At 46.4% G+C, this 24,599-nt stretch overlaps 7 protein-coding genes across 7 annotated transcripts; 5 read left to right on the plus strand and 2 right to left on the minus strand.

Moving 5' to 3' along the window:
* Positions 1-106: 106 nt before the first annotated feature.
* Positions 107-17,299, plus strand: GL50803_0090024 (uncharacterized protein; the record flags this gene model as incomplete). The annotated part of the gene is made up of 1 exon (XM_038046395.1): positions 107-17,299. One exon carries the CDS (start codon positions 107-109, stop codon positions 17,297-17,299), a length of 17,193 nt encoding a protein of 5,730 aa, XP_037901796.1.
* A 32-nt stretch (positions 17,300-17,331) lies between these two features.
* On the plus strand, positions 17,332-19,353 carry GL50803_0017236 (uncharacterized protein; the record flags this gene model as incomplete). The annotated part of the gene is made up of 1 exon (XM_001706242.1): positions 17,332-19,353. One exon carries the CDS (start codon positions 17,332-17,334, stop codon positions 19,351-19,353), a length of 2,022 nt encoding a protein of 673 aa, XP_001706294.1.
* Positions 19,354-19,423: 70 nt separating this feature from the next.
* Positions 19,424-20,965, plus strand: GL50803_002198 (Serine/threonine protein phosphatase 5; the record flags this gene model as incomplete). Its single annotated transcript, XM_001706244.1, has 1 exon — positions 19,424-20,965. The coding sequence occupies one exon, from the start codon at positions 19,424-19,426 to the stop codon at positions 20,963-20,965; it is 1,542 nt and encodes a 513-aa protein (XP_001706296.1).
* Positions 20,966-21,073: 108 nt separating this feature from the next.
* Positions 21,074-21,589, minus strand: GL50803_004455 (uncharacterized protein; the record flags this gene model as incomplete). The annotated part of the gene is made up of 1 exon (XM_001706245.1): positions 21,074-21,589. The coding sequence occupies one exon, from the start codon at positions 21,587-21,589 to the stop codon at positions 21,074-21,076; it is 516 nt and encodes a 171-aa protein (XP_001706297.1).
* A 1,125-nt stretch (positions 21,590-22,714) lies between these two features.
* On the plus strand, positions 22,715-23,422 carry GL50803_002267 (uncharacterized protein; the record flags this gene model as incomplete). The annotated part of the gene is made up of 1 exon (XM_001706246.1): positions 22,715-23,422. One exon carries the CDS (start codon positions 22,715-22,717, stop codon positions 23,420-23,422), a length of 708 nt encoding a protein of 235 aa, XP_001706298.1.
* A 42-nt stretch (positions 23,423-23,464) lies between these two features.
* Positions 23,465-23,989, plus strand: GL50803_0017237 (uncharacterized protein; the record flags this gene model as incomplete). Its single annotated transcript, XM_001706247.1, has 1 exon — positions 23,465-23,989. One exon carries the CDS (start codon positions 23,465-23,467, stop codon positions 23,987-23,989), a length of 525 nt encoding a protein of 174 aa, XP_001706299.1.
* An 8-nt stretch (positions 23,990-23,997) lies between these two features.
* On the minus strand, positions 23,998-24,561 carry GL50803_0012953 (uncharacterized protein; the record flags this gene model as incomplete). The annotated part of the gene is made up of 1 exon (XM_001706248.2): positions 23,998-24,561. The coding sequence occupies one exon, from the start codon at positions 24,559-24,561 to the stop codon at positions 23,998-24,000; it is 564 nt and encodes a 187-aa protein (XP_001706300.2).
* Positions 24,562-24,599: the final 38 nt, after the last annotated feature.

Raw genomic sequence — 24,599 nt, forward strand, 5'->3', positions numbered from 1 at the left:
TGCGAAGCTCTTACCCTTGACTACAATTGGCGCACAGTAAACATTAAAGATATCCCTGTGAGCCTCCGGAAAAAAGAAAGTCACGAGAAGGGCCCGGCATTAAGCGATGGTGGTTTTTGCGGGACCCTTATCGGACTTGACTGTTATCTTTATCTCTCTTAGCGCCGTTCTACTATTTGGAGCCACTATTTACGCCTTGTACTTTATAATCCCCATTTTGTTGGCGAAGCTTATCCAAGCCATAGCAAATGTATACTTTCGTCTTTATACAAAAGGGTATCGAAAAGCCCGTGTACATGTCTCTTATTTTCGGTTGGGTCTTTTCATGCGTCGAATACACTTGCAGAGCGTTTACTTCTCAACAGCAGAGTACACTATATTCGTGGGAGATGTGCACCTTCACTTTTCTCTTCTCCGCAGGTCTGGTTTTCTCAGCAAGGTCCTCCAGGAACACATCATCAAATCGCAGACTAAAGATGCCCACAGCTTAACATTTCCTCTTTTCCCAGCGATGGTGCACGTCACAGGGATCGATATACACCTGTACAGCCGAAAGCCCCTGCCCTATACGCCAACAGAGGAAGGTCTGCGACGATATATGGAGGAATACCAAAGCAAGCTAGCAAACGCAGCTGCACAGCGTAAGCTTCCTTTCTTCTTTAGAGTTTTTGGGCCTGTCAATTTGGATATTAGGGGTATACGTCTGGTACTGAGCAATCCATACCTTCGATGCGGTGTACGGGCTACAATTGGTTCAGCAAACGGAGTGCTTGGTGTCCACCAGGAAGCTGAGCTCTTCACATTCTATACATCTTACCTTGATCTCAAACTTCATAGCTTTAACGTTAATTTTATCGAAAATGAATTTTACAATCCAATCTTTGATCACAAGCGTCAGAACTTCTTTGAGAAAAAATCATGCCTACCACTGTACAGTGGAAAGAACTCTTTGTCAGTTTCGATTCTATCTTCTCCGGTATCTCGCTTAACAGTCACCACAACCTCTGATCTTTCAAAGGTTTCTTTTCGACCTGGCCTTCACTCTTCCCAAGATAGGTCAGAAATCTACGATAAGTCGTTTCCCGAAGGAATTGTGTCCATCCGTTTGATTGATCCAAAAATAACCTATTCACCATGGCTTGAGCGGGAGAGGAGACGAGTCTTTTTGTCATTCTTTCCTGAGACATTTTTGCCCCGTCAGGTGTGGCCTCTTCCGTCCAACGAGGAGCTATTTTTTAGACCCACGTTAAACTACAAGATTTCCGTGATATTTGATACGCCAGGCACAATTCAGTATTGGTATCGTAATACAGATCAACCGTATGATCCAGTGAAACATGACATTATACTGGCGTGGAAGAGGGCTCAGATGGAGTCGGCTAGGGTCTCTCAGCAGCTGCATGAATTCAAGGCCAACAGTACGATTAGTTGTGATAACAATACTTATACTGCTCAGTCCATTGTTGGTGATAGTGTGATAAATCAGGGTACTGTGCCAACTGGAGGTGCCACCAGCATGGACGATGGAGACTGCACGGAGTGTAGTACGGCGTATTCTATGTGCCCTATTACCACTTCTCCGATTAACTCTCCAGTAGAAGAAGCTCATGCTTTACTAAGCGGAAACTATTCAGCATCTGTGGCTCAGCTCCAGCCGGCACATAGTCGCAAAGGGTCCAATCTCTCTTCTCATGTGCGGATGACATCTTCCACCACATCCAAAGTTGTTCTAGATAGCATTGCAGGACTATCAAAGCGTCTTCGTACGAATATACAAGGGTCTCCCTTAATAGGGAGCGCTGTAGATGACTTTGAGGCTTTAGCGCACCGTAATAACCAGTTTCAAAGTGTTGCTAATCTGCAAACGGCCGTTTTCAACGACGACTTATTTGCTCAGTTTAACGTGGACTCAAGCACGCTTCAAATGGACAACTTTGAGGAACCCACGTGTAATCCTCAAAGCTCCAAGGACGAAGACCAGGCGCCTGAAGCTCAGACCCTTAGGCGGCCTCGCACACTATGGTCCAATGTGTTTGGCAATACTATTCCTTTTGTTAATAGATTTATTCGATCCTCAACCTCTAAAGGTGAGCAGGAGTTCAATATCTTTGATAGCTCTGCTGGGGACAAAGATGCTACCAGTGCAGCACCTCCGCCCACCGTAGGAGCATATACATCCCCCCACGAAGGTATCTCCTTTACTTGCTCTACTGGCACCGTTATTCTTCTAAAGATGCCCGTCTTTTCGTACTTTCCTACGCGCACTAAAAAGATCAGCGCTTTCATACCTCATGTTTCAGCCAAGACAACGGTCATTGGGCAAGAATTTTTTGTCGCAGAGAACATCTCCTTTGTCTGGGATGAGCTTACGACAGGTACAGAGTATTCCGCTCCGACTAAGTGGAATGTCGGCTTTTTTGCAGAGAATCTTCGAGCGGAGCTAACTGGGGCTATAATTTCTCAGATTACGCACTTGCTTGGAGACCTCACAGAAGATGACAAGGACCTCCTTTCCTATTATCGTAAGTCCCTTATTCCACTGATCGACAATAACACTGTTATCCTGGCACACGAGTTCCCTATAAGGGATAGGGCATATAACGTTTATTGCAATGCACCACCAAACCGTCTGCAGACCATGAGGGAGGTCCAGTATTCCAAGACAAAGCGCTTTATCCCTGTAGAGATGGACTTTACCATCCGTGTAGTCAACTATGAGATTGGTGTTGCCACAGCTGTCGACAACGTCTGCTCGTCATTACACCATCTCTCTGCGGTACAGCCTGTTCAGGATTTCCTCGTTCATAAATATTCTGTCGCGTATCACCGCTTATACTGTCAACACAAGATGTTAGCCGAGCATGACTTCAAGGAACTTCGACTGGTGTCTGCCCACCACTATGTTTACCATAATAATCCGTTTCTAAATATGTTCTGGCGCCTGCCTCTAGTTATTGGCGCCTCAAATCGTAGCATCTACTGTCTGCTCGATCTTACCATAGATGTCATCAACAATGACTATGAGCAGGTGGCCAATATGCTTCATAAGGGAGATCCCATATCGAAGGATGTCCGTCCAAACCTTGTCTGGCTCAACACGCCATACAATGTGGCAGCATCTTCGACTACTCGAAAGCGGCGATGCACATGTCTGCGGAGCAGGAAGAAAGGTCTGCGTACATTACCGCCGGTATCTGGGATAACACAGGAAACTGACAATCTTCTTCCGTTAAAAGAAGGCTACACTCATTCGCGCTATCAGAGTACACACGGTTACGAGATTCTTGAGTCTAATACTAAGTCAGGGAAGAAAGGATCTAAATCCTACGATGAACTAAGTCTCGTTCCAGCATCTGTGCATTCTGGAACAAAATTGAGCTCTCTGCATGTACTACAGTTGCCACATACTGCGTCTTGGGACACTCTAGGGACGTCCTCAACTAGTCTTCAACAGACTCCATATCCATGCACTGTTGACGAGTTTCTCAAGGCCTTTCTTTATGAAAGCCCAGATGCCATAGATCATTGTGACCATAGAATAGAGCTTTTGAGAATAGCAAACGGCAAGAAGCATGCTAATTCCAACCCACTCACATATGAAGAGTATCTGTCATTGCTAACATATTCTCCGCCAACTCATTCACGCCTCTTGTTTGCTGGTGTAGACCTGTCCTGCGGAATTGCCGTCCCACGCTTGCATAATCTCAATGCCTGTATTGATGGAGGCACGGATGCCAAGGCACAGTTATACACCGTCCTAGATGTCAAATTGATCTTGAAAATGGCGTCGATCTATGTGGCTTGCACATCCACAAGCAGGCAGAGCGCCTTTCTTAAGAGGCTATATTCAGCGAAGAAGACTACTAACAAATCATTAACATCTCCTTTTGCTTCTGGCCCGTTACCCCGTACAGAACTTCGCATAGGAATGACACGAGATCTTGTTTTAGATGCACACTTGGATACACGTGTCACAAGCTTTCTAAAAGAATCGGTACAGACACCACCATCTCAGATCATTGACTCGTCAGTTTCTCCAAGCCTATCATACCCACAGGATAATAACCTGTCTCTCCAAATCAACGTAGCTCGGCCGGAGCTTCTTGTTAGCGGTTCAGTAATAGCCATATTTATGCATTTCCTGGAGAATCTGTTTTTGGCCCAAAGGTTTCCAATCTCTGATGCAGACTATATTATTATGCCCTTTAATTTACACTTTAAGAATCAACTTGCAAGAGCCTATGAGTCATATTATCTTTACCATCGCTTGAAAGCAAGCTATGCTAACGACCTATGGCTCGACTCAATTAAGCGTGCTGTCAAAGATAGTCCAGAAGTTGATCCCGTGGAGCGCCTCACAGATAGAGACATACTGATCAGATTGTCACACGAGTTTGTGCTAAGTGATCAAATGACGTACTCGGATGTTATCTATCCTGTATCTAAGGCAGCCACTCTTTACCAACGATTCTCGCATTATATCACGTCTATGCGGCTCTTTTTAACTATCTATGCAGATAGACCCATTGTATCAGTTACTGTTCACGAGTTTGCCGAGCTGCCACGTAGATTTTCATTTGCATATAACGATTTAAACACGGATTATAACAGACTCTTTACTACGTCTCTCTCTGATCCACGGGGACTTATTACGTTCCACACACAAAAGCTGACATTTGCAATCGTCTCTTCCCGGTCTGTCACAACCCTCTCTGTCAGCACAACTCCGCTCCGAGGAGGATACCTGTCTCATGCACACTCTACTATCACTACAGGAGGCTTCGATATGCACGTCACTATGCCAAAAACACAGGACAGCATCTACCCCTTGCCCACCAGAACGGCCTACTCAATGACCTTGAGCGCCCTCAAATTGTCTGCCTATCCTGAGTTCGTTGGGGTTCTTACCATGTTGATAAGGAACTTCTGTGTAACGTTTTTGGCTCCGTCATTTAATCACCTTCCTGCGTCATTCGTTGATCATAGTGCGGTCGGCAGTGATCATGAAAGTGCAGCTGACGTAGATCATGGTAAGGTTTATGATAGAATTAGGCAGATGATAGCAGAGCGTATGCAGAAGGATTTAGAGCTTCTCACCAACAAATCGAATTTCTTGTTGCTTTGCAATTATCTCGAGGACTTGAACGACAGTGATCACACGGCGGTTTTGCACAGACTGTACACGAGGGGACCGTCAGCCACGCAAGCAAGACTAGATCAGGACTCATTTCTCTTAGATACAAGGACAGACTCATCGGGAAATCCCACTCAGAATAATAAGACAACCAACCGTCCTGATCTCACTTGCTCTGCCATATCATCCTCCTCATTACCACTAGATAGTGTCATGTATGCACGCTGTCCAGACCGACTTCGCTATCTGCTCTTCTACAATGGATCTAATTGGTGCTTGACTGCGACTCAAGTGGTCTCCTTTGACATATCTATTGGTCAATTTGATTGCTCATTGATTCACACTTTCTCGTCTAATTCTGCTTGCTCTACTCCTACGTCCCTGGTAGCCTCAGTTATCTCTAAGCGTGGGGTTGCTTGTTACATTAATAACCATGCACTAAAGGACAACACGCGGCTCCTTCTCAGATGCACTGTACCAGACATCATTTTACGATTACGCGATCCTTTTTCCCAATCCACCTCTGTAGCTCTAAAGACAGCGGTGAACATAGTGGTGCATCAGACAGGGGACAACGCTGTCGGCAAGGCTGTCCAGTTGCTCTACTATGAACACCATAAGCATCTCCTCAGCACATTACTGTCTGGCCCTCGAGCGCAGACATCGGTGACGTCCATTCCGACCATTGTAGTTTCACATGATAACGAGCTAACTTGCGCTAGTAGGCCCAAACCAATTTCGGGTTCACAAGAAGGTGTCCTGCCTGTGTTCAAGTCAACTACAAATTACTGTCACCATGCCCCTGCATGCACCGCGACAGAATTCACTAGGCCTAGCTCTTTGAAGGCTTCGCCGGCAGAACAGTATCCATTACCTGCTGAATTAGAAGATCTTCTTCGAAAGGAGAAAGGAGACAACGCGCTGAATGATACTGTCCTACGCCGTGCTATGTATTTGCAATTCGTAGCACCCGGGACGACTCATTCCCAAAAACGCTTTTCAAGACAGCGAACTTCTGTCAAAACGGCTTCTGCATCGAGCATAACGCTTTACAGTACAGAGACAGACACTTACAACGAGGGAGGCCCTGATCTGGCTCAAGGAAGCACACGTCTTTCTAGAACTATGATAGCGACCAATGTTACCGATGACTTCTCCCTGTATAGCACTGAGACAACAGTACCAAGTGTGCAAGGAAAGGCAGACAGTACAGACCAAGCTAGTTATGATGAAACTAGTGATAGCATACTTCTTCCGGATGAGTCCCCATCCAGAGCATTTGTCAATAAGACTAAAGAGTCTCTCTGGCAGCGTCAAGCACAGAAGACTGACAATACCGAGCCTTCCTGTCCCCCACCCGTTTCTGTGGATAAGCTCGCAGGAATAGAAGAGGAACCATTTCCATTTCTCATTCCAGCCCATCTATTTCATAGCATACTTGATCACCGAATGGTTGCTGTCTACACCAGTGCCTTCTCCTCCTTTTCTCAGGATAGTCATGCGCCCTCAGGACTAACTCTTCGACCAAAATCTGGCCCCTATATGAGTGTGGATAGAGGGCCCCATCAATCTAAACCTGTTTATAACCCAACAAACTTACCTGTGGACATGCATATTCCAACCTCAGGACCTGCTGCCGTTAGTGTTTCAATAACTGTTGAGGGACTGCGAACTTATATCAAGCCAGAGGGAATCTATGGTGCACTCTTGCTTGTTAGTCAGATACTCAGTCCAGACTTCACGGTAGTAGCCAATGCATATACATTTTTAACCGCAGAATCGAACAAGTGTATGCTTGACGTCAAAAACATTTACTTATGCGAAACGATGCTGCGAACCTGTTACTATGCGCATCTTAAGCAGTTTATAGCTGAGCAAAAGCCGTCCCGATTTCAATACATTTCTAATTTAATGTACTCACAAGGGCAATTGGATTTATCTCAGACAGGAAAGAAGGATGGACAGGAGATGAAAAGCAATTTAACTCCGCCAGAACACAAACAAGATAGAAAGGATAAGGAAGACAACTTAGACAGGATATGTGCTTTCATCACTCTTATAGCTTCGCAGTCACAGCTTCTTTCGTCCCTGAGCATGTCCCATTTTGGACGAGCTACCCATCATCAGCTAGAAACGACACTCATGCAGATGGATGGAACGGCAACACACTGGTATCTCCTCTTTGCGCCACAAGTAGAGCAATATAAACTTACTAGTAAGGAGATGATAACACTCGAGGTTTTCCTGAAAGATGCTGAGGTAGTTGCACTGGCAGACGGCCTCCGGACCAGCGTTACCCTGCGGATGAGTCAGCTATCTTCAGCGTTTGCGCTCAGCAATAAGATCTATTCATTTAATAACCGTGCCTACAAAATGTTTTGCCGTCTATCCGACAGATTCTGTCCACAAACCAATATGAACAAATTCCGGATACAGACAGGGGCGCTTCTATCTCTTAAAGCTAACAACCTTACTCTTGAGACCATTAGAGGAGCGCTCTGTACCATCCAGGGTGTATCTCTTAAGCTAAATTGCGGAATCTTCTTCTCCCAAGGAAATAGGGCTGCTTCTACTGGATCACGGTCGTCAAGTCTTTATTTGAACACCAAGAAAAACCCCATGAAGATTGATGTTGCAACTATGCGTACAGATAGGAGTGCCAAGATAGACACTGATAGTGTGCAAACCGCTCACCGCCTGTATTCTCATACATCCACAGAAGCTACAGAGACAACCGATAAAAGCGCCACCTCTCAGAAGGGCATGGATGCGTTCCTCAAGATGCTTCTGAATACACTCTGTGTCGAGGCAAACACCGTTACTCTCAATATTCCTATTATGCTTCTGCAGCCGCTTGTCATCTTACTTGCTCACTACGTGGGGTCTTTCCAGAGGGGGATGGAAGCTATTGTCTTATCAACTGTAATAGCACAGCTAAGCAAGTACATACTTCTCCGGACATTTGTCCCTCAGAGACACCTTGTTTGGCATGCGCTGAAGCCAACATCCGACATGACTGAGAGTAAGAGCAATCTCGCCTCCAACTTGTATCCCGAGCAATCTAACGCCCACCTAAACAGTTTGCTTGTAATTCTCAGTCAGAGGGACACAAACGCTAGCTTTGAGGCAATCAGCAAGTCCATCTTCAGCTCCTTTTGCAAGGATCTTAGTAAGGACCCTCTTGTCAGCCTTGGGTCGCGGGTTATTCGTTGGATGAAGCGCGCAGACTGCAGACATAGGGACGCCGAAGGCGGCAGTCAGTCACTGGGCTCCAAACTAGAGTTCTCCATTCAGAGCATTTGTCAGAGCCAAAAGTCGTCGTTACCTGTTTACAAGATTAAGATAGACGCTGGTCTTAAGCTGTCTCCTCTTCGTTCTGATGCTATTCTCTTTTTGGCTTTGTCCTTGAAGGAGTATAGCGATACACTTTCGTTCTCAAAGGATAGTGTGCCAAAACAGATGATCTTTTGGCAAAGCCCCCATTTTGAAGCCTTTCGTGTCCCAAAGGAGCCTGTCATACTTTATCTAAACTATATAACTAGACATCTGCTCTTCAACTTCTGGGGTGCAAAGGCACAGGCAGCATTGGCTAACTTGCAACAAGGAGCAGGTGAGCCTGTGACGGTTAAGCATATGGTGCAGTTAAGTCTTAGCTTGCACGACGAATTTGCAATTCAAGCGACTAGTTCTACACACCTTCCGTTTCTTACTGCCTCTGCTTCTAGCCCCCCATGCTTCAAAGCCAGCGTACTAAAGCCAAAGCTACAACTTAGTATCAATGAACGCCTGTCAGTCACATTAGCATACAAGTCCTTGAACGCCTCATTTAGTCTTCCACTGTTTCTTCTTGCTAATGTATGTAGGTTAAACTCCGCATTTTATGCCTACAATACGGATAGAGTTATGGACACACACCGCGAGTACACGTACCAGCAGCCGCCATCCCTTCTTATTTCGAACATCGCTGTCAACCTTTTTTCAATTAATGGAATCTATAGAATTCTGTCGAACAAAGACGCACGTCAAACACTGTCTGTGCCTACAACCACCCCTTCTGTGAAATCAGCGCCTGTACCGGCTCATCCTGTTCTATCTCATCCCTACCTAGCCGAACTCCGTGCTTTTCAGGAGTACGAGCACACCAAGGTTGTTTCACAAGACACAGATTCCCCTGCAACTTTATCTGCGTACGATGAGCTTTCCATAACAGCAACTGAAGCTAGCACTCATTCATCTGGTGGCACTCTTGTGTCAATCGAACCATCAGCTGATAACGAAGTGCCAAAGGATGATGTGTGCGCTGATCAACTGCGTGATCAAGCCACCCTGGCCCTCAACAAAGACTATCCTTCATTTGATAACCAATTTTTCGCTAAGTCGTTCACTAGTATCCAGCCTGGGGAAATAGATGCCAACGAGTTTGACACGTTAAGCGACACTCTCTTACTTACTAGAGAGCCAAAGCTATTTCTGGCTCCACTATTCGGAACAGATGCTTTACATGCCATACATTATGCTAAGCAGAACACTAATTCTATCTATTCGAATGTAGAGATTGCTGCCAATCTGATTCAGTCCAGGCCCGTGTCGTTAGACGAAGTTAACTCGCTACGTAGCAAGTGTAATATGAAAGGCCAGATCTCCATTAGGAAGTGGCTTCTGCATATCGCGAAATTTTCCCACATTAGTGCAGAGCTTGTATTTCCAGACACCACAATCAACTATGCACACGCAGCTACAGGGGTCCCCATTGTTGTAGCCTCTTTCCCCTCAACAAGACTAACTATGGACGCAATCCCACCATTACTGGACGTTTTCGCTCATCCATTTTCACACATAACATTTTTGACTGAAACCGTCTCGCTTGAGCTTTACTCCAAAGCCCATTCTGTGCAGGCCCAAAATCCGCTAAGCTTTAATATGGATGACGCTAAACGCGAATACCTTATTGCTACCAAGTCTTTCGACGTGAACTACACGCAATCTGTGGTTCGGTTTGTTTCCACTCCTGGCCCTAACAAGGCAGATTCGCCAATCCATATGTTACTGGCACACTCAGTGGAAATTGTAGCGAGATCACTTGAGATGCAGCTTTTTAATGCACATAACAGGCTATTCTCTCTTCTACGCGACGTCCTGATTGAGGCAAGGTTATATACTGGCTTTGCTGAGACGTACTCCCTTGTGCTATCTGCCTGGACAGACCATGCATTCTATCTGTTTCATGAATATACCCCTCAGTCATTTTGGGATTGCTTCTGCTGCGAGCTTCACTTCCTCAGAGACCAGAAAGCGGCTGCTTCAGCAGCTACTGTGGTCGTTGATGCCGAAATACCCTTTGTCTCTAACTCGCGATCTGCTGAGTTACAAATCATTCAACGCCGCCAGCCAAAACGAGCCCGACCAAGTCCCTTCTCTGCCGGACGGTCGCTTAAAAGACAGAACTCCTATAGACAAAACCAGGATCGCGCCGCAAGCTCTTCCAATTCCCACGAGACACCCAAGGATGGTACGTCGAGACAGAAGGACCCGCTATTAAATACGCTAAGTAATCTGTCTGGGAATCACGTTGTCTTTTTTCTTGCAGAGATTGATGAGTTTATGTTAGGAATCGATAGTCCCAGATTGGTCCAATGCAGTGCTAAGCTGTCAAAATTAACAGTTTCATTAAGCTTGCCGGGCCATCAGACCGAACCTTTGCACAAACTGAGAACAATGACTAACAAGGAGGTATTCTCCAAAATATATTGTAAAACTCCTAATTCTTCGAAGATTCAAGTAGACTCTCTCCCCCTTCTGACAATTACACCCAATAGTGCCAATTTAGGGCGCATTAAGCACAGTCTCTACGAGGATGACGACAATTCAATGGTAGCCAACGGTTCTTCTGGCGCGCAGAAGAAAGAGGAAGATGATCTACAGCTGATTTCATCGATAGCTAGCCTTTTACTCACTAACAGAAAAGACCTAGCATTAGCCTTAACCTCTACTTCCTTGCACATTATTCTCCATTCGTCGTATGTTAACCAAGACACTATTCATGCAATCAATCTTCCCACAATTAGCTCCACCCTATTATTTAAAGATTTGTCAGTTTTGACTGTACAGCTATCTGTTTCCTCATCCCAGAACTCCTTTTCTGGAGAGCTTTTTATACTACTTATCTCGTTGTTGAGGAAGCTTATCAGTGACTTCGAGCAGGTACTCAGCACCACAAGGTCTCTAGCAGATACGGAGATGTGCCAACTGCTGAGGACATCCGGGGCAGGAGATAAGCTATCTCCTTCATTGCTATCCACGTTTGATGGCAGCCTCACCAATGTTAGTGGATTTGAAGACCGTTCCCTGCAAGCACCACACAAAGCTCCACTAGTCCGGCACTGTCTAATTGAAATTATCGTATCGCTGACTACGCTCAGCATTACCAGTACTAGCCATGTAAGTGTCTTTCTTCTCAAGGAGATCACGTTCAAGATGAATTATGAATCACAACATGGAAAGAAGCCGGTACTATTTGATAAATTTGACAAACGAGGAAGCGCTTTCGGAGAGTTTGAGCTTACCTTTGACGACATTACACTGTATACGCACGTAAGCAAGAGCCCTGACGACCTGTATCTGGAGTACCATCCAGAGTACTTGATCTTCAAAACCAAGGACGTGGAGGGACTAACAAAGGTGCTGAATAGCAGTTCCCAGGCATCTACTTATGTAATTCAAAATATATCCTCGCATATCTCCATGAGCTTTCAGTTTACAGGTCAGATCTCATCCAAAACAGCATCTCGGTTGACGCTTACAGTGCAAACATTGGGCCTCTTGATCCATCCCCTTTTATATAGTCATATAGTGAGTCTTATTAATGACGTCCAGGTCTGGAGGGAGTCATATGCATTGATACAGAGTGACTATATCCCGAAGATGAGTAAGAATAGTAGCTTATCGAGCGCTACTTTTGTAGATAGGCTACCCAGCACAACTATCGAGGGATGCCCCTCCAGCTTACAGCAAGGCTCTGCAGTCCGAGAGCCTTCCAAATATATTCAATTTACTATCGAATTTAAGGATATTGACATATCCATTTACTCAGATTGCGGCCTCGAGTTCGTTCTGGCAGATTCTAAAGTGACTCTAGAAGGAACATGTGTTCGTGAGACCTTGGAGATGATTGTAGTAGAGTTGGCCATAGATGAGCTGATAGGAAATATCCAGCTATTTATAGTTCCGCCTTATGTGGCGTCCCCTCCTTGTGATAAGAATAGAGATACAGAAGGAGACCCCTGGAGCCTAGATGCAGTACTAGGATTTTTGACTTCCATCACAGCAATCCCTACCGGGAATGTCTTTGACTTTTGTCTTTCGCTGAAGCTTATTTTCCAGACGGGAATACCTGAGGCTTCTATTATGAAAAAGTTCCAGTGCAATTATCCCAAGCTGCCCTTGGAGTCAGCCACGTCACAGCCAGCTTTTAATTCCAATGAGCTTTGCAACACCATTCAGCTAGATCTCGTTGTAGAAAGATTTGTGCTGGCTCTCAACGAGACGGCTGTCCCTCTCCTAGCAGACTTCTTCTTTACTAGTATCAGGTACATCTCAGGTACCTACTCTTCTACAGCCGATCAGTCATCAACAGATGCAATAAAGGTCACTGCGATCTTGCTAGATGAAACAATCCAGGCCTTGCTAGAAAGAGTTGAAGTGATGCGCCAGAAGACTCTTTACATGAACATAAAACTTTCTGTACTAAGATTGGGACTTGAAGTCTACGAATTTAGCGATCTTAAGGAAACTATAAGACAGACATGTGAGGGATATACAAGTATCCAGCCTTCAGCCTCCACATCAGGTACCAGGGTTGGAGCAACTTTTAAGGCGGATGGCAGTTCTGTAGAGGTGGGGGCAGCATTGATGATAGATGCTCCTAGTATTTCTTTTCAGACCCAGGTAGCCAAACGAACTGTTGGTAATCCTTTCACTTATTCATCTAGTCAATATGGACAGTATGGATCGGCAACCGGAGGCTCCATAGCGAATCTGCACGGCAAGTCAATCACATCTAAAGAGATTTTCCCCCCTGTACTCTCAATTATTCTTCCACAACTGAATTTTGACTTCGAAGCATTCAGAGTCCCCAAAAACGATTTGAGCCTTTATAAAAACTTTGATGTTCTACGACCTTTTATTACTTCTGACCTTCTCAAGATGAACGAGAATACAAAACTTTATATAAAACCAGCTACAATCTCGTTTATGGCTATAAATGCTACCTTGTACAGGCGAACTCTTTTCTTTCCACCAGAAGTGTTCCGCGTCCTTGCTAATTTCATTTCAAAGTGGCTACAGGTGATTGAAAAATATTCACTGAAAACCCCCTCAGATCATCAGACGAAAAAATCTTCATATTCTCTTTCATCTGACGGTGACGGAGAGATTGGGATTGGGACTGGGACTGGTCCTGTCAGTAAAGCAGATCAGTCAGTATCCATGAGTCAGACACAAGTACCCCAGGCATCTTGCCCTAGAGACCAGCAGAAAACAAGCAGGGCAGACAAAAGCAAGCACAGGAGCATAACTAGTCATACCCCAAAACAGAGCCAAGGCAGCCTAGTCTCGGATTTGGCTGGACTCTATGAAATACTTCAAGCAGGAGCATCGAGATCATCCACCTCGAAGCTTAATTTCCTGACAAATATAGTGCCAGATACTTTCCATGCAGTCGTTGCCCTGGAAATTGAACAGCAGACATTTATTCTAGATTCCGTTGCACGCCCAATAATCGAGAACATGGCCTCGTCTATTCTCGGGGACACATACAATGCTACCACACCTAGAGCTGTAAGGCATAGCCGAGAGTCTAGCAAGCTAGACTATGCTGCAGTTTCTCCAAGCAATACTAACACTCCAGATAACAGGTACACAAAGAGCACGGTCTTCAGCAGTATGGCGCAAGAGGATCTGCAGCCAGGTTATGATGTGCTGTCCTTTGTGTCTGTTACTATTCTTCCCATTAAGTTAGAGCTGCTAGGGGAAAACGAGGTAGGCACCAGAACTATTGAAGCGTCACTGACGTTTTCAGGCCTTAATGCACGGGTTATCCCGTATGCTATTCAATTTATAGCCGCTCTTTACAAGGCATCCACCGCAGGAACCGTAGATCACGCACATCCCGTTGTATTTTCGATTAAGAATGTTCTAATGAACATTACATCCACTGTCTCCATGGGAGAAAACCAGGTATCATATAATAACGTGCAGAATGTTAAGATAAATATGGAGTCGATCTCGTTGGAGCTGGCACTGCACAGCTTTGAGCATATGAGCGCAGTGAGTGCTATTTGGATCCACAACACCGAAAAGCTGCGTGGAATGGTTGCTTTCCGAGACATCATGCATGCAACCAGTAAGAAGTGGTCGCAGGATGACGCCACAAAGGTGGATGGGCCTGCCGAGAAGTCCATTCTTGGAAAGTACTTATTAGACTTATCAATCACCTGCCAAAATTTGCATTTAACTGTTAACGATTTATCTTACTACAAACTTAACCCGATTTCTTCTGTGTTTCTTGCACAGAATCGTGCAATAAGAAATCGGCAGATGACCGAAAAGGACGCGTTGCTAACGCACGAGGATATTGTTGGCATGATCCTCGGTCATTCTGACACTGCGGAACCGGGGGCAGATAGGGATATAGACAGAACTGGTCATAGAAGAGGTCGGTCAATACTGTCATCTGAAAATAGCGCGGAGGCATGCACTGGACTAAGAAACGAATCAACAGATACAGGGATTGCAGGGGCCGTTGGCAATAAACTAAGCTCAGGACAGGAGTCTTACGAGGAACATCCCTTGCATCACGTTACGCAAATGAATCTGGAGTTCGGTGAGGTCAATACAGGGTGTAAAACCCAGCTCACGGACCAGCAGCTTGAGCTTATACTTCAAATTACCGCTTTAGAGAAGCAGCAGAAGATGCGCGTGCCAGTCCTCGTTATGGAGTTCTCTAAAGATGACACTGCAGTGATATGCAATATCCGAAAGAAGGCAGCAAAACTCCAAGCAACAGTTTCCATTAAAAGCCTTCTTTTGAAGTATGGACATACTATCGCATGTAAGCTTGTGCTTCATGGAGTACGGCTATCCATTAAGAACTTCTCATACTCTGTCACCAATGTTTCTACCTCGGATTCTGACAATTCTAAAGATCAGGACGTGCATTCCGCGATTACAGTCCCCAATATGCATTCAGAGGTTAATGACCATTCCTCTTCTGTTCTTCCAGTGCTGCTGTCTAATGAGCAGGTAATGGTAGCCATAGACGCCGCGCTGCATCTTGACCAGCTCATTGTTCATGTCTTTGAGGAGGTGGAACTAGCATATATGAATACCTCTGGATGCTTTGTCAATCTTTCAGCCTGTCACATGATCTCAGAGAAGATATTAAGGAACCAATCACAGTATAAGAAGAACAAAACTTCGATTGGATTGGGAGTTAAAAGTGTTAATGCTTACATAGGGATGCAGGTAGCCACGGCAATCTATGGATCACTGCAAAGGGTGCTTTCAGATACCACTAAGTTGTGGAAGGAAGGAAAGGTCATTGTGCAAAACCATCATACCGCTTTATCGGTAGACAACATCTTACTGAAACTGAAGCGCTACATCTCTAAGGGCGAGAGGGATAAAGAGAGGATACGGAGACAGAAGAAATTAGCGAAAAGTGACGAATTATATTTTCAAGCAGTTCTATCAACCAACCCAACTCACTCTATGTCCACATCATACACCCTTGATGCAAAGTACTTGAAGTACTTCTCCAAGACGGCAAGGGTAAAGCTCTCTCTACAGATTGATACTATTTCACTACGGTTGTTCCAGGGCACTTTGTTGGACAATTACCATTGTGCAATCGTTGTCTCCAAGCTTGACTTAGTTCTCTCCTTATTGTATAACCCTGTGGATCACTCTACAAAAACAATCCCACTAAAGCTGCAGATCACGAAGAAGGCACTGCTAGAGAAGCTAGGCCACGAGCTGGTCACAAAGGATAAGCAGAAAACCCAGGCAGAGGCAACGGATACGTCTTCTACAGGGAGCAACTACCCACCGCCCACTGCTCATCCAAGGGAAAGCGGTCGTAGAAGCCGCACTCACATAAACAATGCATGGATGATGGCATTTTCTCTTGATGACTTGCAGCTTACTGACACACTTCCAGTTGTCCCAACTACATCTATAGCTCTATCCATAGCCTTTTTTACTCTGAGCTACGGGGAACGGCTGGGCCAAGGTGCAAGCAAAATTGCCATCAACCCTATCATGTTTGACGAGTCTGTTAACGCCGAAAAGGTAAAGCAGGGACTGGGATACATCCACAAGGGCCAGTACCATGATTACATCCATGTTCTTGTCGCACGAAACGAGCTTCTAACAATCATGTCTTGTACAGAGGTCCTAAAGCTTGGCAGATCCTCATGGGATATCAATTATAGCACGGTTTGCTCAGTGCTCAAACTCCCCGAGAGCTCTGGCCCCCTTTACATGCTTCAAATGCTATCGGGATTGGCGAAGCCTAACTTAAGTAATTTGACGGCGGGATCGCAATTTATTGCTGCGGTGGGAACCATCAATTCAATCCTGTCGGATATTCTAGCATTTAAGCGATCTGTCTCAAAGGCCCCCCTCCTCGATGTTAACAGGGGCGACGCCAGGGACATAGGTGCTATGGGGAGCTCCATTTCTGCTTCCAAAGAGGCGTTCCTCCACAGTAGCGTGGAATTCTCACCGGACACTCTGTCGAGGCTACCGGCCGAGCAGTCAGTAGAGTCTAAGGAGGCAACGAAGACTATGGCGGCCAACATGATGCGCATCTACGAAAGTGAAAAGCTCTGGCTGCTAAGCCAAATGAACGTTGAAAGTGCAGACGCTCTGGTGCCGAACCTGGGATTGCTGGGGAAGGGGGGAAGTGATCTGTTGGGGTCAATAATAGGGAGTACATTGAAGAGCAATCGGTATCTCAATAAAGTCTTTACGGGAGTTACCGCGGGTCTTTACCACACAGGTGAGGAAGTTACAAATCTACTGATATCACAGGCCAAGCAGGTGTTCTACACTCGTGCTCAAAATCTTCAAAAAATAATAATTAAAGACCAAACTCAAAAAGAATAAACCGGAAATTTATAGACCCTTTTCCAGGTTGAATGGGTGGCTTTTGGCAAGGCGTCTGGAGGCGCCATTTTTATCCCCATATTGTTGATATGGATAGCGGGGTTAGCCGCATGTCGTCCTTAGATTTTCTCAGGGGGGTAGGGATTCTCGGTATGACGTTGGTCCACAGTCTTTTTAATGCAGTGCAGTTAGACTACTTGTTAACCTTTGACCGCTGGTACAAATATGTACTCGCCATCTTTGTGGGTCCGATCTTGATCTTTGCACCCTTCCGCGGAGTCTTTGCCATTATCTCTGGAACCGCCTACGCTTTCCTGACTGGTCAGACAATGGTTTCTCTTCGCGAATCCAAGAAGTCATTCGTCTCGTGGTATTTCATAGGAATTCTAAAAAGCGTCCTTTCCTTCTTCATTCTTTGGCTTCTGGCCATTATTTATCTCTATTCTATAGAACTATGGCAAATTCGTATACCCAATAAACAACCGGTAATCTATGAACCAATCTGGAGGGTCGCCACTGTTTATGCTTCTCCTTTATCATACTTTAGTATTAGTTCCATTATAGATTCTATTATTTTTCCTCCCATATTCCTCTTGTTTCTTGTAATATTTTCTAGACGCTTTCCCTCAACGACTTACAGTCCAATCTTCAAGGCACCCAGTGTTGATGACCTACATCCTAACACTTCTGCTCCTCCCTCAGCTTCACTAAAGCAAAAAGCAACGACCATGTCTCTTACAAGATTTCAACCTTCTGCTTTTACCATGGAAAAGCTCGACGCGACAGTCCCAGAGCAAACAGACATCAGTGTTAATGATTCGGAGAGTCGATCCACCGTCCCCGCCACAGCTACTCTGGATGCAGAGGCTTCCCCAGGCGAGCAGACTGCCCGCAACAGCATCGACATACCCACAGCCATCGCTCTACCCACACCTGCACCGATTTCAGCTTATTCGGCCACAGGTTACATTGCGACCTCCTTGACGACTGCTGGGGTTATTTTCCTTCTGTCTTACTGTATTATGATACCAACGCCTTATATCGTTAGCGCTCTGAGCCGCCCCCTCAATCTTGACCCCAAGCAGTTCTGCTTCCTACCTGACGGTTTTAGGGTTGACACATTGAAATCTCAGTCAGAATACATTAAGATATACTTCTTAGTCTCCTTGGGAGCTAACTACTACCCAGTTTTCCCATATTATTGTGCAACAATGATGGGTTTTGTCCTCGGCCTCTGCCTCTTGTCCGCATACTATAGCAAAAAGGAGTACAATCAATATCAGATCAATTCATTTAATAAAGAGCGGCAGAATGTTGCCCTCCTGCGGCCAGATGCCGCTACGATGCCTGCACAAGGCGATGAGCACACTCTCCACAGATCCAAGCGGTATAGCGACTTCCCTACCGCAGATCCTAAGTTTGCACGCATAATATATGGCGTCATGTGCGGCTTTGCAAGCGTCATGATCTGTTCTGGCTTTATCGGAATCGGGGTCAAGGGGACCTTCTTCGCCGGAATCAACGGAGGCCTAGACCTCTCTGGTTACTGTATGCCTCGCGAGGAAGGGATGGCTGTTTTTGGAATAGGAATGCTGCTGATAATTGCATTTGTAGCGCTCTTCGAAGGGAGCACCGTGAGAAACTGTTGCAAACACCTCCAACGAGCTTCATATATCCTTCGCTTTAGTACTGTCTCTCTGACAATATTTACCTGTCAAATATGGATTGACTTAATGGGAAAGTTCATTCTTTCGCGATACTTCCCTAAGATACTCAATAAGAGCGAGGAGAACGTGTTTGTGATCATCCTGATTATACCAGTGACAATCTTGACGTACTGGGTATTTACAACGATATCCGACTCCATTGACAATATGTGGACGCTTGACTGGATGATATCGCGCATAGGAGGGCTTGTAACTGGCCGGTACGGAAAGCAGAAGCCCCTGGTTGAATACCACAGACGCGTCCGCCCCATGTGTCTCCTTGCACGGGCTCCTCGCAAGGAAGCAGATTTTGATCTTGTTCCCGTTTACAAGGTAGCAAACTTTTGAGATTATGCGACCTCCACTTTGAGTAAATGGTTGCTCTTTTGTGGCAAGGTGACTATTAAAAATTGAATTCATGGCTGATGAATTGAAGGCCCTGGCGAACGAGGCGTTCCGTGCAGGTCACTATCCGCGCGCAGTAGAGCTATATACGCAAGCTATTGAGCAACTGGACAGTCCTCGAGCAGAGTACTTCACAAACAGAGCCTCGGCTCACTTTCAAAACGGCGACTTTGTAGCTGCTAAGGCCGATGCGGAGGCCGCGATTGATATTGACCCCAACTCTACAAAGGGCTACTGGAGGATTGCAGAGTGCGAACGGATCATGCATCAGCTAGATAAATCTATTGAGTACTATCGTCGTGCTCTGGAAACTAAGCCGAATAATCGTAAAATTGTACTTGCAATCCGAGACGTCCAACGCCTCATTGATATTGCAAAGCCTTCCCATGGTTTGACCGCCAATTCTCTTCTCCAGGCTCTACACTCTGTGCCTACCCCGACTCGATCTTCCAGCAGTGGTATTGGCATAGGTGGGTTCGGAGGATTCCCAGGTATGGGTGGCTTTGGAAGTAGCGGAGACGCTCCAGCTAAGGTGGACGAATCATCGCGCAAAGATACGCCTGAGCTTCCTACCGACCCTGGGCTGCTTTCTACCACAGAAGAAGCACAGAAGGTCTACACACGCGAATGGTATGACGCTTCCTTTGCTTACATGAAGTCTGATCTCTTCAAGAGTGATGTGATGCGTGAGCTTGTGCGCCGTGCAGGTGAGCTTATGAACAAGGAGAGCACCTGTCTCGCCCTCTCCATTGATCCTGACGAGCGTTTAGCTATAGTAGGAGACATCCACGGATCCCTGCCGGATCTTTGTGCCATCAACGAAAAACTTGTGCCTATGATGTTCTCTGAAAAGATGAAAGCAGTCTTCCTTGGTGATTATGTTGATCGTGGGCCTAAGGGGCACACAGTAGTCACGGCTTTGCTCTGCCTCAAGCTCTGCTTCCCTGATCGCGTCTTTCTACTACGTGGCAATCATGAAACGGTTTCGATGAATAGTTTCTTTGGATATCGACCCCAAGTCGACGAAGGATACGGGACAGAATCGGGTATGTTTGACACCATGACGTCGCTCTTTGCCACAATGCCGCTTTGTTGCCTAATTAACAAGGAGATTTTCTGCACACACGGCGGAGCACCTCTCCGTGCCGACGTTTGTGGCGACGAAATTAATAAGCGTATCCCCGTACGCAGGGTCGAGATGGATGATCCCCTTGTCTCAGAATTGACGTGGTCTGATCCTTCTCAGACACCAATAGACAGCTCATCCGGAGATGGTCCCGCTCACACGCGTCCGTCACATCGGGGTGTCGGGCTAGTCTATGACTATCGCGCTTTTCAGACATGGGCTAAGAAGCACGGTATCAAGAAGCTTTTCCGTGCACACGAAGCTATACAACCGATTGGTGTCCGCTTTGACTTTGAGCACAACGCAAGTGCTGATCATGAGCATTACACCGTCTTCAGTTCTTCAAACTACGTTGGGATGCCTAACAAGGGGTCCTTTGTTCTTTTTGAACAGGGGCTAAGGTCTTTCGACACGATTATGCTTATGTAGGGTTAAAACTGCGCGTAAGTAAACTAGAATGGGCAGCCGAACTACGCGGGAAAGAACGATCAGATAGAAGTAGCGGAGTTTAGTTTACTGATTTTCAACGGGAGCGCTTTAGTCCTCAGGGTATGGACGGGCGTGTAGAGCAGGAATGGTGACGCACAGACAGGTAACGGCCATACTGATAAAAAAGCAGGAGACCACAACCTGTAGAAAGAGATCGATAAGAAGTTGTCGAAAAGCAGGACTCATTCCTTGTGGCCTAGGTATCCGGGTTTTTGACTGCAAAACTAGTGGTTCTGTCTCAGTAACAGCCAGCGTTTGAGCGGTAGGCACTGGACTAGATGCAGCATCAATGGACATTAAAAAAATGCCGGCAGGCCGGTGTCCGGCTCTGTGGCTGCAGCAGCTGCTGGACCCGCGAGTAGGCGGTAAAGGGACCTCATAGTGCTCCTCGTCAGGAGGTTCTTCATGCGTTCGGTGGCCTGGTCTTGTTCGGGGCCTCCTGGGAGCCGTCAGTAGTGAAGCATTGAAAGCATGCTGACAGGCGAGGATTCCCCCAACTGTGGTGTCTGCTAGTGTGCTTAGAAATGCTTCCACACTTCTATATAAAACATGTAGTAGCTTCATGTCCTTTATCAGGTGCTCGCGTGTGCATCAGAGGTCCTCGCTCTCGCTGTGATATCGGAGCATCTCCATTATGAGCACCGACAGATGGATGCCTGTCGTCGAGGCAGTTGATGGCTAGAGGCCCTGAGGTTCCTCCGAGGGCATGGAGTCCAGGGGTAACGGGGGCCCAGGTCTTATACTTGCCTCTGCTGCATGGTAGAGACCGTCCAGTTTTCCCAGGCTTTGAACACGCCAGTGGCGGCCTAGCTGCTTTGCTCACTGATCTCCTCCAGGAGTTCTCTGAGAGCAAGAGTCAGAAGTCATATCTAAACACTTTTAACGAGCTTGGAAAGTGTCTGCCCCCGATGCCAGGCTCATTCCGAGTGTTGGCGCAGACAACAGCAAGAGTCCAGATGGAGTACCTGCACTCCGCCAAGGTTTAGCGTAGTGATCTGGGACTTCCTATCGATCTTGAAACTGCAGAAGAGGTAGCAAAGAACTGCTGCCTCCGAACCAAGCTCATGAGATCTTACATATAATGGACGCAGCAAAGGCAATCCTGGTGGGAGAGACTTCTCGAACCGTAGCATCCGAAACTGTTGCCCATAATGAGGGTCCCTAGACAAAAGATGCAGGCGTGTCTGCCACAGACCTTGGAAGTATGGACGACGTAGGTCAGAAAACGTACAGCTTTTTGACGAAGTGTACGTCCATGAGCCACTCCTTAGTTGGCGATGGGTCGGTTGGGGGAGAAACGCCACTAAGCTCGGCGGCTGCAATAGGCCATTAGCACACGCCTGTTCTCCATAGTAGAGAGATTAGCTGGAAAAAGCGCACGCGAGGGTCCCCATGCTTCCCACCACTGCGGTATTCCTCATTCTGTCAGACGCTCGCCGGGCTGCTCTGTGAGCCTTGTGGAACCCTCCCCGAGATCCCTTGACTACCCACTCGCGGGTCCAGCAGTCGCTGTAGGCACAGAGCCGGGCACCGGCCTGCCGGCCTCGCTATCGCGCTCTCTTCCCGCGCCACCCGGGCTGGTGGATTCAGGGGAGCAGGTACCTGGCGCAGCGGCTCACTCGACCGGGCGTTCGAGAACAGTCACGGAGGTAACCCCGGCAACACAGAGTAAATCCAGGTTAAATAAAAATGCACAGCAACTATCACGCTCCTGTCAAATCAACGAGCCACGATGGGATATTATGTGCTCAACAGATAAACGAAGCCGTAGTTAACACAACAATCTCACAGCTAAAGGCAAAGATGGAAGAAAGCAAAGATGGATCACTACTCCCCATTATAGATGCATTGAAGGACTGCTGGCTTCTCGAGTTGGCAAAGCAGGACAGAGTGAGCATATCCCAGGGGATACTAAAGGAGCGGATAGCACGCCATGCACAGGTTCTGCGAAAAGAGGCAGGAACAAGATCAACAGAGATGCTCGTGCCTAACGAACCAGACCGAGACCAGGATTGTCCACTGGCTGACACAAAACAGACAAGAAAACGTGGTCGGTTCAGAAGTCTCGATGGAGGTGCACCAAAGACCTATAAGCTGGAACATGAATCCGATTCTAGTGCACTTCAGCAGTTCAAAAGTCAGTTGCTGTTAAAAGACCAATGTCTTCCAGGGGACTGTCCACGGAATGTTATTTGTGGACAGTTGCAGATTAAAGAATTCAAGGAGCTAAACTCGATGCTTAGCTTGCCACCTGGTCGAAATGGGCCCTATTTTTTGAAAAATGGCTTCGCTACGCTGAACGGTAAGACGGTGTACTTTCATAAATGCATACTAACAAGGGCCGGACGCTCTTTTTCTCATGATGCTGCTGAAGAGCCAGAGCTCAAACGGGAGTAAATTCTCCTTTCTATAAATTTTACCTTCAGCTTTCATTGTTTAATGCAGCATATATATCGGCGCATAATGGGCCTGTATAAGGGTGATTGCGAGCGGCTGCGAATACTGTGCAGAGAACACCTACTGTCTTCATCTCGTTCCAAGGAGGTTGAAAGTGGCCTTCGCTGCCGCCTATTGGTCCATTTCCCGCTCTTTGTTGAGTATAGTGAGAACCGTCCTGCAATTAAGAAGCGTGCCAAAATTGAGAAAGACCAATCTATTCTCGAAAACTATGATCTCGCATTTTACAAGAAGTGCAGCGCCGCATACTCGTTTCTTACCCCCAACAAGGTCGATATATACTATGAAGAGGAATTGCGGTGCGTTATCCCCAACGATATCAGAGACTTGTTCGGGAAGTCTGCAGAATGCCAAAGGTGTGTAAAGATAGGTCCAGCAGTTCCCAACAAAATGCACCCAAAGATGCAGCAAATTGATGACAAACTCGTTGATGCAGTTATTAAGGCGGTACAAAGACTACAAAAGGATATTGCCTCTACATCGCCGCAAGGCAGAACTAAAGAGTAGGAAGCAGTTTAGACGGGGGTGATAACAAAATACCCATAGCCATCCCTCAGACGCATGATTTCCTGATAGAATAGTTTTGCTTGCCGGGTCCAGATCTCCGGTCGGGGCACAATAGTCGGGGGCACATAATAAAGGCCTCTCAGTACAGAATTATGACTCGCACTAGAAAAGCCCTCTATAACCGCCATAAAGGTCATCGTCAGAGTCAGCAGATTTGGGGAGATCAGAGCATGGTCCAGCGTGAGGGTAAGTGCCACGTAATCCTTTGGAACCTGCAAGAAGTTGGTACGTACCTCGGTAAACGATGTCCTTTTATCAACAGAAAGCGTGAGGATGTTCTTAAGAGAGTGTGTTCCCATGGCTTTGAAAACAGAATAAGAAAGAGCTGGTGCGATAGTAGTCTCAGAAATGAGTCTCCGTGTCTCGTTATCGTACGTCAACTTATCGTAGGGCGGGACGAGCTTCTTGAAGGCTAGATAAGAGGGCTTTCCAGAGGGAGAGTAAAGAACCACGGAGGAGTGGCGCTTAGAGGAGATCATGGTATACTTGTCTCCATCTATTTCGATGCCCATTGTCTCTTTAATCATAAAGTGTATCCGTTTAGAAGAAT

Source organism: Giardia intestinalis, chromosome 3 (assembly GCF_000002435.2).
Source record: "Giardia intestinalis strain WB C6 chromosome 3, whole genome shotgun sequence".
NCBI classification, from domain to species: Eukaryota; Fornicata; order Diplomonadida; family Hexamitidae; genus Giardia; species Giardia duodenalis.